The following is an 18,546-nucleotide window of genomic DNA, read 5'->3' as shown; positions in this document are numbered from 1 at the left end:
TATGTAAGAATTTGGTGTTGCTTGCATGTATTTTTTGTTTCGTGTGTAGTGGTCTTCGTATTAGGGGGGGTCTGCCAGTTAATAGTTCCTTCTCATATGTCGACCATTCACTCAAATGGTTTTATTGATTGACAGAACTGTCGATCGTTTGAGGGTTGGTTCATGGTGTGTGGTGTAAATTGCATTTTGTTGGTCGATAGTTCTTTCTCATCTGTCAACCGTTTGCTCAATGGAGTTCTATCGATTGACAGATTAAGCCCCATCTGTCAACAGTTCACTTGAAAAGGTTCTATCGATCAACAAATGGGGGTGAGTCTGTCGGCCGATCATAGCATTGTCTTCTAGCGATTGACAATTACCTTTTGTTTGTTGACCTGTCCTCCTCTTTAGTCACCCACTTCTTCTTTTGATGCCTCTAATTGACCCCTTAATCATTATGCAAGCTTCTAATAAGCTCTTCCATCAACTTATAATCTTGATTTCCATTCTTGGAGGGTGAGAAATCTATTATGTGGTCATGTGTGCATTTGTTGGATTATATGTTGTGATTGATTGATGGGTGTGGATGGTTATGATATGCATAGAAAAATGAATAATTTTGAGTATGTGAATGGGTGTTTAATATATGAGCCTGTCTAGTTCATGTGTGTGGTGGTATGACATATGCACGGCACATATATATATATATATATATATATAAAGTAGTGTACCTATTATTTTGTACGACGACTATGACTATGACTATGAATGAGGGAAATGATATCCTAACAAGCCGGTAGGCATTTGCTTGTCCGTGAGAGTATCGGCTCATAATACTAGTCTGGTATAAAACGAAAGCGTGTTGTTTCTTTAAAAAAAAAAAAAAAAAAAAAACGAAAGCTTGAGTGGACAATAGTCCACAATATGATATTATGATATTATTATTGCATGGGCATATGATGTGGTTAATGATGAGAGGTTATGTAAATGATGAGAATTTACAAATTGTTGTGTGAAGTTCTATTCTCTCTTGTTATTATTATGCATGCCTTGATTTTTTACATTTCTTGTTTGCTATATTGTATACTTATTGAGTCTTGTGGCTCACCCTTATTTCTTTTTGTCATTCCAGATAAAGGTAAGGCTAAGGAAGGAGCTGGGAAGAGCAGTGCTTGAGTATTGCAGGGTATAAACAGGTGTACAGGGAAGGCTCTCCCAACTAAAAGGTCTTTGGACGTGTTTTGAGGGTAATATTAGAGTAGCTAATGTTGTATTTTAAATTATTACCTTTTCTACTTTGTCATGTATAGGCGGTTCAGCTTTAAGGAGTTGTTAAGGGAGCAAAGTTGAATGTACTCCTCGAAAATATATATATATATTTATGGTTATGATATTTAATGAATTCAGTGAAGATGATTTAAATTGAGTTTTTATTTGTACCTATACTCTTAGCGACCTCCTTCCGGATGTCCTATGCTAGCGGGATCTCGGGAATGAGCCCTTACAGTTTTGATCCGGTGCTTAGCAGTCGATAAGTGACCTTGGCTAATCCCATATTGATTGGTCAGGAGGGGATGTTGAGTTATTAAGTTAAGGCTAGGCATCAACCTTTAGAAGGTGGTGCCTAGGTCGTGACAAGTAATATTAGAACCGACCTTCTTTTACCTGTGGTGGGGCCAACATATACAAGGACGCACATGTCCAAAGGGGGAGCAGACCCGGTGCTTAGCAGTCGGTAAGTAACTCTGGAGAATCCCACAACAGCTGACCAGGAGGGGGCGCTGGGCTATTTAAGTACAGACTAAGCATCAACTTTTAAAAGATGGTGCCTACGTTGTGACATATAAAAATGGTTGACCAATTTTTATATAATAGCTATCAATCGTACTTGGCTAAGAGCTATCATTTGACCGATCAACAAGCTTGGACAGTCGGTCGACAATAAGGCCTCAAGCTGTTGATCATTTCTCGTGAGCGGTCGACAATTTGGCCTTTGTATTATAAAAACTTGGCTTCATTTTTCAATTGTTTCAAAATCAATTTTGATTAGACAAATTTAAATGATTCTTTTGACAAAAAGACTTGATTTTTTGAATGTCATCAAGTATTTTGAGAATGGTATTTTGGTATTGGACCAAATTGATTTTCATAATATCAAATTAAATTTTGTTTGGGTGCTTATAAATAATTTAGATGCACCAAGTAAAAATCACTTAAACAAAATTTTTCATTATTAAAGCCATATTGTTTTTCAACATAAAAAAACAAAACAACACTATTAATTGGTTTACATTATGTGGTTTTGAGATTGGTTAGAATTCTATTTTATTTTTAAAATAAAAAATTAGCATTCGAAAAAATCATGATATTATTGATAAATAAAAAAATAAAATTGGCACTTTATTAAGATTTTCAATCAATTATATTACCTTATTATCTTGGAATAAATCAGCATGGGTTCATGCATCTACTCATTAGATCACATTCCATGGTTTTGAAGTCAGTTCGAATCATATTTTATTTTTTAAATTCAAAATTAGCATTAGAAAAAATTTATCACATTATTTATGAAATAACCAAAAAATATGCTAATGGAAAGATATGCATATTTTTTTATTATGTAATATTTAAAACTAATGGTATATTAATTTTAAAATTTAAAATCACTTTTTCAAGAATAGTAGTAGAAATTGATTTATTCTTAACATCTATGAATTAAAGATGATTTTTGTTAATGATTTTCTGCCATTTATGCCATATCAGTTGAAGAAATACTATTTCAAGAACTATGTCTGTAATTTTTGGTTACATTGGATATTTTTCTATTTTGAAAGTTCAAAATTACCATTAAAAAATTTAAGCATTGACAAAAATTTAGATATTACAATTGTTCACAAATTTATTATAATTTAGAGTAATCCTAAGTTTAAATCTTGCTAACATAATAATTTTTTATTTTTAAATAAAATATTACAAGGTACTTTAAGAGTAAAAAAAGTTTGATGGGACTTTACAACACAAATATGGAGTTTAGATATTTAACAAAATAGATAAATTTGATAATTTTTAATTAATTTTTTATTTTAAAATTTAGTATAGGGTTGGCCCTAAAGGTAGGCAACCAAGACCGCCTAGGGCCCCACCTAGGGTCGATCCTGAGCCTAGGTAACTTGGACCGATCTCATATAGGGTTGGCAATAGATCGGTTTGGTTTCGATTTTTACCAAAACCATAACCAAATCAAACTTAAACTAGTAAAATCAAAACCAAACCATTACCCATTTGATTTTAAAAATTTAAAACCATAACCAAACCATTCGATTTTGGTTCGATTTCGGTTTAATCATGATTTTTTTAGTTTAATCTATACCAACAAACAAAGACAAATAGCATTCATAATTTTTTTTGATAATTTCACAACAAATAAAGATAAATTCTAATAAAGTTACTTTATTCTTGCATAAAGTTACAAAACTTCTTGAATAGAAAATCACATCTCCAAACCTACAATTGTTAAGATTAATAAATTAATATTTGCATAATTAAATTTTAAGTTAAGTTAAAAAAATTTAGTTACAAAAGTTAATACATTCATCAACAACATTAATATCTTCTTCGTAAATTGATTGCAAAGGGATTGTTTACTTTTGGTTCTCATCAAATGCACATGCACGAAGCACACTCTTTTAGTAATATGAGAAAGTATGGGCAAATGGCAATTGGCGATTTAATGAATCGTCCCAAATTCCTAGCATAATCTCATACAAAGCTTTATTGTAGTAAATAATTTGGGTCTTATTATCAGAAGAGTATGGGTATTCCCTACACATTTAGGGATTGTTCAATTTGGGGATTGAACTAAAAATTTGTCATTTGAAACGAAAAGAGTTGCATAATAACGAAATGAAATTCTATTATTATGATTCTCCTAGTAGTTTTTAGTTGTCAATCGAGAGAATCAAAGAACTAAAAGAAGATAGATCATACCAAACAAAGGCGGGCGAAGTCGACTGGCTGAGCAAGCAGACGAGCAAGAGAGAGACAGAGAACGAGGGCAAGCGTTAGCGGACGAGCAAGAGAGATCAATGGCGAGCAAGAGCAAGAGGGGTCGAGCCCTAGCGAGAGCAAGAGAGATCCAACGAGGGCGAGCAAGAACAAGAAAGATGCAGAGAGCGAGGGCGAGCGTGCACGGATGAGCAAGAGAAAGGAGGCAGCGAGGGTGAGAGATATTGAGGGCGGGAGAGAGCAAGAGAGATCCAACGAGGGCAAGTAAGAGCAAGAGAGATGTAGAGAGCGAAGGCAAGTGGATGAGCGAGAGGCAGCGAGGGTGAGAGAGAGTAAGAGCGAGATTGAGAGAGGAAGGAGAAGAGGAGGGGAGAAGGGTTTGCAAACAAGGCAATTGGGCTGGGGTGGGCTAGGCTTGAGTGGGCTCGGGTGGGCTGGGGTGTATATATATAATATATTATATATATATATTCGATTTGGTTCGGTTACCTACCATTCGGTTCGGTTTCAGTTCGGGTTTTGGTGAAAACTATAACCAAACCATACCCGTTGAAACAGTGTTCGATTTTTCTCCAAACTAAACCATTACCCAGTCAAACGATTTTTAACCGCGTTGACCGGTTCGATTTCGGTTCGATTTTTCATGGTTTCGGTTGCAATTGTCATCCCTAATCTCATATCCAACTAATTTTAAGTTAAAAAATTTAAAATAATAAAAAAATAAAAATAATTTTCACTAATAGACAACATAATGGATTTGATATAACAAGACAACGTATTATCATATATATATATATATAATAAATAAAAAAACAGTGAGGAAACCCCCATAAAAAATTTTAAGGGCCACTTATATATATTATTATATAATCAAATACAATATATAATATACTTAAATTTTAGGAACTCATATAAAATTTTGCTCAAGATCTCTAAAATCTCAAGATCGACCCTAATTTAATATCACATTTGTAAAGAAGACAATAAATGACGATAAGAGAAAATGACAAATGACGATATGAGTGATTATTTGAAAGCTCAATCTTTTGTTATATTATTAGAATTTCGATTAATTATATCCTCTTATTAATCTAAAACGACTTAATATTAATTCTTGCATTTACTTTTTCATGTTGGAATAGCTCTACATCGGTTCATGCATCTACTTATTGGTTTACAGTTTGTGACTTTGAAGTTAGTTCAAAATCTATTTTATTTCTAAAATTCAAAATTAATATTATAAAAAAACCATGATATTATTTATAAATAACCAAAAAATAAGTTAATGGTAAAAATAATTATATATTTTTTATTATGTAATATTTAAAACTAATGGTATATTAATTTTAAATTTTAAAATTACTTTTTCACGATAAGAAAAATTAATTTACTCTTAACATCTATAACTTAAAAATGATTTTTATTAAAGATTTTCTGTCATTTATGCCATATTACATGAAGAAATATTACTTTTACAACTATGTTGATAATTTTTGGATATTTTTCCATATTCAAAATTAGCATTAAAAAATTTAAGCATTGACAAGAATTAAGATATTATAGCTGAATTTATTTGTAATGAATTATAATAAATTACATTTGTTAATAAACTAATAAAATTTGAAATTGAAATAAAAAGTAAAAAAGGGATGTTATCATTCTATTTTTATATTAAATCATAATTGTTTTCCTTTCCTTTTCTTTTTTTGCTACGTGGACCATAGGTTTTGAATATATTAATATATTTTTTTTCTTTTTTCTCGATCTGTTACATTATTTTATTATTTTAAAATAATTCAGCATAGATTCATGCATCTAGTAATTAGTTTATATTACATGATTTTGGGGTTAATTTGAATCTTATTTTATTTTTAAAATTAAAATTTAGTATTAGAAAAAATTTATTATATTATTGATAAATAACCAATAAATAATTTGTATTTATAAATAAAAATAAAATAGCTACTTTATTAGAATTTTTGATCGATTATATTATTTTATTATTTTAGAACAGTTCACTATTGAGTTTACATGCATCTTGTGATTGGTTTATATTCTATAATTTTGTGATCATTCTGAATCCTATTTTATATTTAAAATTCTAAACAACCATTAGAAAAAATTTAATAACCAATAAGTTATATTTATAAATAAAAAAATAAAATAGCCACCAAGCTAATAGCATGATACCATTTTATCCTCCTCTGCATTGAAGATCATTGATTATCATGGTGGTCAAAAATTAAATTCGTAAGGGTATAAATGGAATATCATAAATAGGCTCCCTCTCCCTCTATATATGTGTATGAAGCAAAACCACTTGAAGCTTGTCACCATTACAGCTCAGAGAGAGAGGGAGAGAGAAAGAGAGAAGAAAGCTTCCGTTTACCGCTACACACTCAGCTCGCAGTTTTGGAAGAAGTATCCATCTCCAAACTCTTATATGTATCTCCACTCTGTATATACATTTGTATCTATGTAGATATGCATGAATGTATTATATGTTTGTGTCTCAGTGTAACTCTATTGTCTTCTACTGTTGATGTTCTTCAGAGAAAATTTGCGCAATTTTAGAAGTTTAGCAATGGAAGTTATCATTGTCGGAGAGACTCTTGCTGCGGACGAGGCGGTGCCAGAGACTCCAGCGGTTCAGGCGGAGACAAGGGCCGAAGAGGTGGCGGTTCCCGCCGCTACAACTGCCGAAGGGGCCGCCGCAGACGGTAGTGCGGCCGAAGTTGAATGGGGCGTGGGGGAGGAACAACCAGGGGAAACAGAAGGTGAAATGACCGACGATAAAAAAAGGAAGAGGCTGGAAGAAAAAGAAGTACAGATCCCAGAGACAAGTCTGATATCTCAGGAGCTTCTGGCTCCTGCTGCTGCGGTGACGGTGCCGAAGAGGCCAAGAGGGCGGCCTCGTGGATCCGGTAAACTTCAAAGGCTTGCAGCTCTTGGTGAGTTATCTGTCTTGCCATTCAATGAGAATTACAGATTTGTGTGTTCTTAGGCATATACACATCCATGCATGATCTAATCGGGACTAGTATGTACAGCAGTTCAGTAGATTTTATTGATATATATGGGAACCAAGTTGCCTTTGTGTACTGTATGCACAATTTCATTGATTATGATCGACAATCGAACTGATGGACATAGAGTTGTCGGCGATTTTGGCAATTCGAGACTTTAATCGCAAGGATCGCAAGTATTTTCGAAGAGATCATGTTGTATTTGGTATGAAATATCCTAATTATGATGTTTCGTTTCGTTCTTTTGACGATTTAGGGTTCAAGTTTTTGATCGAAGTCATATTTAGGTTTTTCACGCCGATAATAAATTTTGATCGAGACATACATATATATAGATATACAAAGATGAATTAATTGCCATTGCTATAAATAGTTTGATTGAAGAAATTTTGTTCTCACGGGTATGTGATAGCCTAATCATGAAGTTTGTTCGATTTATTTGAGGATTTATATATGGTCTAAATGTTTGATTGAAGTCATCTCTAGTTTCTTGTTGATACAATTTAGACCAATGTTTATTTATATGTATGATATATTGAAATGAATGTGCTAATATTTCCATAAAAAGTGGATGAATTTTATGATCTAAATCCTCTTCATTGAGTAAAACCAATGACAAATATTTTAAGGAAAATATCTTATACAGAAATAAAAGATATGTCAGTCAGGGTTAAAATAGTTTGGATACGTGAAAACAAGACCAATAGAGACTTTTATGAGAAGAGTGGATGAAATAAAAGAATTATTTTGTGAAACAAGTAAGGGAAAACTAAGAAAAAAATTATAAAAAATACTTAGGTATAATATTAGTTACAAGGGGCTTTATAGAAGATGAAGACCATAGATAGAATGACCGGAGAGCAAAAATTCGTGTACCCAATGACAAATAGTGGGATAAAGGCTTGGTATGATGTTGTTAATATCCTTTATTTCATTTTTCATTTTCATGGATTGTTGTTATAGTATTTCTAAAATATACTTATGTTTCTGTCAAATACCTTGAACAAAATTTGAAATTGATATTAGATCAAACCTTAAGGGGAAAATGCATAACAAATCGATTTGACAAGGGTTCATTAGTTTTTGTTTGATAGAAAGAAAAGCATAGGTATATAAGAGCCTCTTGGCTTAAGTTAAAAGCCTAGTTATAAAGATCATCTCCACTATAGCTCTTTGAACTGGAGGACAAAAAGCACTTTGCCGTTGTTCAGCCAATCTTGCTTTTGGTTAAAGAACCTAAAAGATTCATGAATTAGAGATTTAGAGGACTTACAGATAAAATCTATGATGAATTGGAAAGATAAGCCTGCAAGTCTCTACTGAATTGAACTCTTAGGTAGAGGATATGTATAAGAGGTTGTGGTTTAGTTATAATAACATGAAAATAGACTTGCACTGCGGTTGATCTTCAGAAATTGTTCACTTGGGGAAAAGAGAGAAAGTGAAATGATTTTAGGCCAAGTTGTTATTTTACTCTTTCTAGTGGCCAATTCAGAGGTTTTATAGAAGCAGATTAGTAACTTTAAGGGCTAGACTCTTAAAATTTAAAATATGGTTGGATTCTCACTCTTTCTAATGTGGATGTATCATTAGCCAGGAGTTGATTTTTGGTTATTATCATTCAGCATCTAAATCCTTTTATTTATTTATTTATTTTTTGCCTGGTTAAACTTTGAAATGCAATTTGTTTTTCTTCTTAACACCTTTCTCTGTTTACTTAGCTAATTTGTCTAGAAGCTGGTACCTGATTGGGAAAAAGAATGGATTGAATAACTGAATGATAGTGCTATTGATATAGCCATGTGAGAGCTTGATGTTGAAAATAAATGATTCAATATATAGGGTCACAAATGTATTTTTTAAATGTGTAATGCTATCTTAAAGTTTAGCCATTTAAAAGTGATCTATAAAGTTTATTTTTGGGCTATAGGGTATTAAACTATCATGGAATTAATGTGTAGAGACATAAGTTATATTTCTAAATTGATGAGGGGCCAATTTGGAAATATTAGAAGTTGTTATTAACTGCTATATAAATGGGTTATGGTTCCCAATTGATTAAGAGGTTTTGATATCTCTACATCCCCGTCAACAGAGAGAAATTCTAAGAAACTAGAAATACTTGAGGGGCACCGGGAGTTTAAGACAAGAGAGTGGGAGATTATTTTGATTGCTTCTGGCACCAAATTACTTTCATCGTTTTATTAGACACGCCCCAGTCATGAATATATTCACCCAGATAAGGGTGACCGGGCCTTGAGTTTGTTCTCAGCTCATCCAATCCTGATTGTTCCACGCACTTCGATTATTTCCATGGTTGCCCACTGTTTCATGTTCCTTTTCTTTTATTCTTTTGGAGTGCTGAATTGTGCATGCTTCTCTCATGAAACTCAGCAAACAGCAGTCAACCATATAAACAATCTATAATTCCAATTATTTGTGGATGATCCTTCATGTCAGATTATTAATTGCTCGGATTCATGACGGACCTTCATATTATTGGCTTAACTTTGTAAATATGGTGTAATGGTATAATTCTATTTCCATTCCATATGAATCCTTCTTGTTGAAATTCCTTCTCTTGTTGCGTAAGCGTTTACTTAATCTCTTGACTTGCTGACATTTTGTCTTGCTATTAAAATTTCTTTCGGTGAAGGCGATTTTGTGATAAATACGGCTGGGGGAAAACTGACTCCATACGTTTTAACTGTACAGGGCGGACAGGTAAGATTAGACATAGAAAATGAGGTTCTGTTACTGGTTACTGGTTACGTTGTTGAAATTGGCGATCTTAATTAAATTGAGATGCTACATTTTTTTTTTTTTTGGTAGGATATCGTCCAAGTGATTCAGTCACTCAAACAGAGTGGCCGAGCAGTGTGCGTGCTGTCGGCAACCGGCCCAGTTTCCCTCATCGATTTGCAACCGGATGAATCCTTGGGTGACTTTACGCTACGATATGAGGCATGATTTGATCCTAACTCCATCTTGTTTTAACATCTTCTGGGTTTTGCTTTCTATTCTGACATCATTTTTTGGGATGAGAGTTTGTCTCATTCATGCTTTGATGCACCCATTTGGAGAAAGCAACATGTGGTTTTCAAAAGTTGCATGAATATTGGGATTAAAATTCAAATATTCCTTTCTTAATCGTATGATGGGTTTACGTACTTTCGTCTACTTCAGGGACTGTGAGGCTTATAAATATAGATTTCATGTACAAGAGAAATTAGTCTTAGAAACAAATAACTATCGAGCAAAATCGAAAGATTTTTTCTCCTATCCTCTTCCTCTTGTTTATCATCCATATCTCTTTTCTCTCTAATATTTTATTTTTATATTCTCTCCTCCTTTCTTTGCATCTTCTCCCCCGCCCAGCCCCCAACTTCTCCTATCCCCTGTTCTCTTCTCAACAGCAGGATCTAAAGATGCAATAGCCCTCTCTTTTTTATCTTCTTTGTTATATACAATTTCGTTTAATTTTTCTTCTTTCTTCTTAGTTTATGCAATCACTCTCTTCTAACATTGAACTTCTGCACTGCACTTCTCTTTTTGTTAAGATTGTCTATTCTTTTTCCTCACTTCAGTTGCCTTTGCTTCTCCATGCAGGGTCACTTCGAGATATTAACGCTAACGGGTTCTTACTCTCTCATGGATACGGGAGTTGGTCGACGCAGGGTGTGCTTGTTAAACATTTCACTGGCCAATCCTGATGGAAGTGTTTTGGGTGGTGTGGTTGCAGGATGTGTAATTGCAGCTTCCCCAGTTCAAGTGAGCGTTGTTTTTTTCTGCATGCATGACTTCTGTCATATATCTGTTGTAAGCATAAGATTGCATACAAATTCAATCGACTCTCGCCCAACCATCCCATAGGGAAAGCCTTGTACGCTAGTGGCACCATTTTTTTATGAATGTTGCATGGCGAGCAAGAGCAAAAATATTTCATGTTCATAGCATTAAACTCTCACATGCCATGTGCATTGAAGGTAAAGCAAAGATCTTATACATGCTTAAAAATTAAAGAAACTTATAATATATAAATATCCAATTTTTTTCCTGTTGGGCACGCATGAGAAGTCTTCTAGCGAATTAATTCTCTTGATGTTGATTTTTTCTTGTGCTTTGCTCACATCGCCATGATTTTATTTGATTTATAACTTTTGTCTTGAACTATTATAGAACAGTTTTCGTCATATTTATAGTATAATAATTATCTTATTTCACTTTATATTTGATGCGCCTTCCACGATCCAATCTCTTTCGCCACGTACTTTGTCCTTGAAAATAACTTGTTTTTTATCCTACATATACTTGCATGCTTGAATTATTGGACTCAAGTATAAGATTTGCTTCCTTTTTCTTAAGCTTCAATAGAAAGTTGGACATGTTTGGCTATGTTCAATTGTTCATTCCACAACGAAGATACTGGACTATGCTCCTCCCAAGATGTTGCTTCCTTTTTCCTAATTTATTCTTGAAAAGTGCCTGAAAAAAAAATTCTACAACCGGCATCTCTGTTCCGGCCTAGTATCGCTGAATTTACTGAGACTTGAACTTGGTTATGGTCCAATTATTTGTAGTGTTTTATGTATGCTTGGACTTGCCTTGGGATTTAGCTTCTCTGATATACAAAGCAGTTGCTGAATGCAACTGATAGTTAACCCAGCAAATTTCTATTGAACATTCTTCTTGCATTATTATTGCCTTTTTCCTGGTGTCTTTTAACATCTATGTAAGGCTAATTTTAGGCTCTTTTTGATTTACCAGCTCATTCTAGGCAGTTTCAAGCAGAGTATTAAGAAAGAACTTCTCATCAGGAGGCAGCTTGCTCAGGCAGCTCAACCATCAACGGCTGCTGCTACTCATGGCAATTTAGACATAGAAGGGGTTCAGATTCTTCAGGCACCAGTTGCTGAGATGACTAATGTAGAAGAGAACCGCAATGTTATGCCAACTTCTCGGGTCCCTGAAGCACTCGACAGAACTGCAGATATCACTGTCCAAAACTTGAACCATGAGGAACCCAACAAAGTTGCAGACATCATCAATGTCCAAAATTTGAACCATGAAAAGCCCCGATGAAGCTGCAGACATCACCACAGAGCCTAATGTGATCCCTGACTCTCTTCAGAGTTTTAACTCACTGCCGACAACCGAGCACATGTCAGATGAAACTATGACTGGCATCGGTGGCCGAGTTCTTGATGTGTGAAGGCAGTTGAAATGAAAACCCGAGGCAGTTTTCTTCTCTCTGTCTTGTAAGGTAAAATGTTGCAGACTTATTGGCAGGAAATTTGGCGGTTTATTTGTATGTAAACTACAATTTTGGAACTTGAATATTTCCCGTTTTGGCTTGAAATGTTGTTGTTTATGCATTTAGAAGTTTAAGATCAAGAAGTTCAGCTAATGGTGAAACTTCTACTAGACATTAGCGAATAACCGATAAGTTTTGGCATCAAGACTTATCTGCCTAACTGCTGCAACTGATGCTATAACTCCCAATGCTGAGAAAACTACAGCAATGGTGATATTTACCCAGAATACAGGGCTTCGACGCGATGGCTTAAACGTCAAGTTGAAGAAAACTACAGGCAGAACAAAGTCAAGCGGGATGAAGCCAAAAGATCCAATCATTGCATTGATGTCGCCAAAGAATGGCAGCATCGCCGCGATGGTTGTTGCTATCACGACAGACAGCGAGCGAGACAGCAGCCTCGGTATGACATTCCGGGAAGAGAATTCGCCGCTCTTGGGGTCTGCAAAAGTCTTCTCAAACACTTCATTTGTGGGCTGCAGATAAACCTGCAAGAGACAATGCAAGCAATCAGATGAATGTGCTGCTGGTGGCTGTGAGTTTGGCAGCAATTAACCTGATAAATAGTTGGAGTTTGGCTATTACCACACCAACAGCTGATAGTTGGAAGATGGTGAAGGCATTGGTCATCAGAATGAACCATTTTGGGACCAAAGCTTTGCCATCTTCCAGGAAGTTGCTAAGGATGAGACCCTCAGCTTTGTTGCCAAATGCCCAGTAGCCAGAAATGGCTACACTGAAGAAAGTCACTGTCACCACTGCATAGCAAACACACAGTCCTTTGAACATCTTCCCCTTCACTGGAGGTGCCAGAGTAGCCTGAACACAAGAAATGTGAGATTATCCCCTAACAAATGATGGAGGACTGTGATTTTCTAGTAAACTACTGATACGGTTGTGACAATAGAAACCTGGATTTCAGGAATGATTCCATTCCCAAATGTTGTCGCGATGATGGCAATGGCATTGAAGATTCCAAAGACGCGGTCATCGGTGTTACCCTTCAGGGAATAGTCTTTTTCTGGCCCCTTGGATGAGTTCCCTATGGAAGAAGGACAAGAAAAAAAAATGAGAACAAGACCGTGTACGAAAAACAATCTTCTCCTAACCCTATAATAAAACCCGAAGTCTTGTTCATTCAGAAGAAGCACGTGCACCTATATATATGGAAGCAGCAGTGGCACAGGTGCTGTAGGCAAGGCTGAGACACAAGGAAACCATGTTGATGTGCCTGAGTGAATGGAAGGAGGGAATCTGAGCTAGAATCAGCATCAAACCTCCAAATATCACCACAAATTCATAGAGCTTCATCGATCCATTTGGCTTAGCTAGCAAGTAGATTGCCTGCAGAGAAGACAAGTACTGAAACCTTATATTTTATTTTAATTATTAAAAATTAAAAAAAAAAAAAACAAAAGGTGAAAAATAAATTGTGTGTGGCAAAAGGAAAAGGAATAGACTTATGGAAAAGAAACGAAGAGGGAAGAATGACCTTCATGCATTGTCCTCCAAGAAGAGTACAACCCACAACTGCACCATAGCAAACCAGGAACTGGATTGGACCCACGTACCATCGTCCCCATTTTGGCCCTATAAAAAATTATCATCAGAATTTTATAATAATTATAATTAATTATTAAAATACTATACCTAATTGCGGTTGTACTTTTTAAAAAGAAATTCAAAAAAATAATATTTAAAAAACCCAATATTAATCAGTGTTTCAAGTCCGACTTTGAATTTTGATCCTTGATTGGCTAATTAAGCACGGATTTACTCAATATATTATATTAAGTGAGATGCGACACCGCCTGCCCAATGTCACATCATTTGTTTGACAATTCTAATATTAATTGAAGTGAGATGTCTTTTGGATTTGATTTCAAAATCAAAATTGAACATAAAATCATAGACAAAGAATCCAAAGATGGCTACAGAGTTGAGGGCACGTGGGAATGCAACAAAATGTTTCCAAATCAAATACTTCAGCGGTGGGGCAGCTACCAGACAGCGCACCCATCTCTTTGAATAATCTTAAAACAAAGCCAATCCCACTACTTTCACGTAATTTTCGCTTCTTCTTCTTCTTTTTGGTAGCAATAGCAGTTGTTGTTGTAAACAAGACAACACTGATATTTTATCATTATTTTGTATTAACCATACATATTTCTTTCCATCATATTAACACCCCACGTTTTAAGATATTACTAAAATTTTGAAACATAAAATAATTAAAAAAAACAAAGTGATAGATACAGTAAGCCAAAATTATATATAAAATAAAATAACAATAATTTAAAACTATGGGTCTCATCAAGCGTGAAAAAATCTGTTATTCGTACTTGCTTTGTTAAAAGAACCTTTTCGTCCAAACTTCAAGCTTATACTGCAAATCTCTGATCTAAGTATATGGGTAGGTTCGGTGCCATAATTTTCCAGGGATTGATGCATTCTTTTTGGTTCCAACCAAAGTATGCGTTGGCCACCTCCGCCGACGCCGACGCCGACGCCGTTGCGGCCACTTACCTCATGAGCCTTGATTGTCAACATTCCCAGCTTGTGTCAATAATTAACTCACTGTTCTATTTTAACTTGTTCTCTAGGCCAGCCATAAGTCATAACCACGTGATGATTTTTAATAATATTGTAACCATGAAAATACTATTTTTAAAAAAAAATCATTTTCCAAAAAATAAAATGAAAATAAGAGAAAATTTTCAAAAGTCAAAGATTCTGGTATCTTACCCAAGATGTCGTGAGCCATATCGCGGAAACGGAGATGGCGGCGACCCAACTGGGCATGGTGTTCCAGAACAAGAGATATCATATTGTAGGAATAGAACGTCACCAGAGCTCCGACGACCAGGAACATGATCCCGGCCTCCCATCCAAGAGCCGCGAAAGCATACGGCAGACTCAACAGCGCCGGAGCAACGATCGACGTCGTCAGGTGGTAACCACAGTGTATCCATGATCCTGTACAATTAATGTATTTGAATCAAATTAAAGAGATTTTATAATCAGGGCAAAATATATATGTGTGTGTGTGTGTGTGTGTGTGTGATATTGATTGTAAATTTAGAATCTCTTATTGGGGTACTTTGTGCAGTCTGCCATGGCTGCAGCAGTTGGCAATAGATGTGATGGATTGATGATAAAGGGGGAGGCTTGTTTGGTTGCCGAGAAAGTCCAGGAAAATTTGAGGATATTGTTTTTTCTTTTCTGGGCAGTGGCTGAAGGATTTTCATATCTAATCACCGCCTTGTCTTTGGCTGGCCATTATTAATTAGTTTTGGTGGGAAATGACTGCATGTCAAGAAAGAGAGGACAGAGGATATGATGATGATGATGATGATGATGATGGGAAATAAATAAGTAATTAATTAAAGAGAAAGGTACAGAGATCGATGGAATTGATCAACTACAGACGAGCATGAAATGAAAGCAACCGTGAAAATGGAATTAATTGGATCGTGCACAATATCAATCACCTTTGGATTTAAGAACGAAAAGAGCACCAGCATCCAGTTTCTGATGGTTGGCTGCTCCTGCTGGTTGGGTACTAATCTTATGATCATCTCCCCCTTCATGCACAGCTATGGAGCCCGGTCGCAAAGTGCCCATCTCTCTCTCTCTCTCTCTCGATGATACACAAGGAAAGACGGGAGCTGCAAACAATTATATATATATATATATATAGAGAGAGAGAGAGAGAGAGAGAGAGAGATAAAATGATCAAATGGTTTGAATTATGGTTTGAACTAATTAATTCCACATATATATATGCCCATCATTTTTGACTCTTACTGATGATCATCAAGTATCACCTTATTTGTTTGACACACACATACACCTCATATTTAATCAATTAAAATTACACCCGGCCGGACAATGATTTTTACAAAATATCTCCAAAATGATAACCTAAAGGAGGACAATTTCGATAGATTTTAATTTGTCGACCTCAATGGTAGTCGGTATCAGTCACATCATTTCTGGAATTTTTATAAAAAATAATTAATTCATTCATATTTATACACTAAGAAAGAAAAACATTCCAACAATATTACACCTTTTATTCTTTCTTTCTTATTATAAGGCTTTAGAAAGATAAAAATATACTAGGAAGATAAAATTCTCCTCACGATTCATGAACTAATGTAGTGTCTAAATATTGTATCTCTTAATTAAATTATTTAAAAAAAATATTTTATTATATTTTACGGGTAAAAGAATTAGCAATATTGGTAAGATTACTATCTCAATGCTAATAACAAGATTTATTTTTGTAAATTTTAATTTTATTTATTGGAGATAATTAATCTCTTTACCAACCCAGGGCCTGCATTAATATGGGTTTGGTCCATGAATTTATGAACTGCAGAGATCCTCTTCTCTGTTTGCCAAACTGGTCCATGCGGATGACTTCCATGGGGATCTATTACTATATAGCTCATTAATTAATGATATGATTTAATTTGTGGCCTAACATCACTAATTATTCATTCACTCCATGCCATAAATACAATGGAGTATATATAATTAATTTAACCTTTGATGCATATGCAATTCTTTCTATTATAAAGCTAATTAATTTTTAAACCACTTCATGTTAGTAGGTTCATGGAAGACATATTCTATCATGCTCAAAAACTCTTATCACAATTTAATTAATTCTAAATCAATCTTAAAGCACTTTTATGTTCAAATAAGTCTTAATTTTTTTTAAAAAAAAAATTCCTGACAAGCACTCACTCAATAATGCCTCTATGTTAGCTTGAATACCACTTGATAGCACCATAAATCCAATCACCCAAAAGTGCTATGCATTTTTTTCCCAAGTGTAATATACTTAAATTAATATACCCAATAAGTACTATTGATGTAAAATTAAGTTGTTATATAACTCTTTAATTAAGAGTTGTAAGTTTGAAGTTTAAATTTTGTTAATAAAATTCATTGAGTAAACACGTGACATGCACGTCGAATTAAAAATTAGGAACATATAATTGTAATTTGTAAATATAAATTAAATTAAATATATTATAATCCCTTACATAAAAACAAAAAATAAAATGACACAGACTGACCATGATGGCCGCATCATTGCCGGCCGACCACGCCATCAATAATAATAAAATCAGGCGGTGTCCAAACTTAATAGGTATCTAAAATTAAAAGAATTGTTTTACCCAACATAAAATACACAGGTGATAATTGGAATGCTTTGATGGTGATGAGGTTGATGGGTTTTTTTTTTTTTAATCTTCTATATATAGTGTACGTACAAATTATAATAAAATCAGGCGTGTTGGACCATAGCATAAATGTGCATTTACACTGTCCCTTTGTCAGTTTGACCCGTTTGAAAGTGTGGTGGGGTGAAAAATTATATAAAAATGATGAAATTGATGAATGCCTAGCGTCATCGCAACCTTTTTATATATACATTTCAACTTACTCTTGTGAATTGTTAGTACGTGTGCCCCGTGGCCTAACATCATTCATCACACGTCATGATTAATGGCATATATAGGATATGTATTCTTTGGCAATGTTAAATTTTTCGTTATCAGAACATTCATTTTTGTTCTAAGTCCACCCCATAAGAAGTGGGTTGAATTAATGACTGTATCCTTTTCAAGTTCCAGAAGAATAATGATACAGATTGTGATGAGTTTGTTTAAATTGAGGTGTCCGGTTTGTAAATTGCCTCCCTGTTGGAGTCTAAGCCAACATGCCGAGCTGTGTTCAAGACCCAATATAGAGGGAGAAGGGCTGATTCGGTGCCCCCACGCCTCAAATTGATCAAGCTCATTACAATCTTTTATTATTGTTTGTACTAAAAAACCAAACAAACAAAGGACCATGAGTCACATACAAGACCTTAACGAGTGGTATTCTTTTGAGCAATCTCTGTCAAGCTGCAAACTCATAAATATACTGATTTCAGACCCAGGATGAGGGCGTTTTATGACCCATCGTTCGTACCAGGAAGGTGGCAAAAATTGACGGGGCTGTGAGGCGGGCAAGGCAACATTGAACCTAACCTTAATGTCACGTGATTCGAATCCACCCGCATGCTCCGCCCATGTGCTCTAGTAACTAGTCAGTCATCAAAGAAATTAAAGAGAATCTGAAAAACCAAACTTGGTTTAATTTCAAATCATGGAATATCTTACTTAATCAATTACTAATTTGATTTTTAAACGAAAAAAGTTG

General features: G+C 34.7%; 1 protein-coding gene across 1 annotated transcript; it reads right to left on the bottom strand.

Moving 5' to 3' along the window:
* Positions 1-12,414: 12,414 nt before the first annotated feature.
* Positions 12,415-16,055, bottom strand: LOC127805642 (GABA transporter 1). Its single transcript, XM_052342413.1, has 7 exons — positions 15,816-16,055; positions 15,070-15,300; positions 13,817-13,914; positions 13,482-13,668; positions 13,236-13,366; positions 12,910-13,143; positions 12,415-12,812 (listed from the first exon to the last, which is right to left on the bottom strand). Exons 1-7 carry the CDS (start codon positions 15,946-15,948, stop codon positions 12,432-12,434), a joined length of 1,395 nt encoding a protein of 464 aa, XP_052198373.1. The 5' UTR covers positions 15,949-16,055; the 3' UTR covers positions 12,415-12,431.
* Positions 16,056-18,546: the final 2,491 nt, after the last annotated feature.

This window comes from Diospyros lotus, chromosome 1 (assembly GCF_014633365.1).
Source record: "Diospyros lotus cultivar Yz01 chromosome 1, ASM1463336v1, whole genome shotgun sequence".
NCBI classification, from domain to species: Eukaryota; Viridiplantae; Streptophyta; class Magnoliopsida; order Ericales; family Ebenaceae; genus Diospyros; species Diospyros lotus.
Note: the sequence above shows the minus strand (reverse complement) of the source record. Positions and strands in the feature narration are given on the sequence as shown.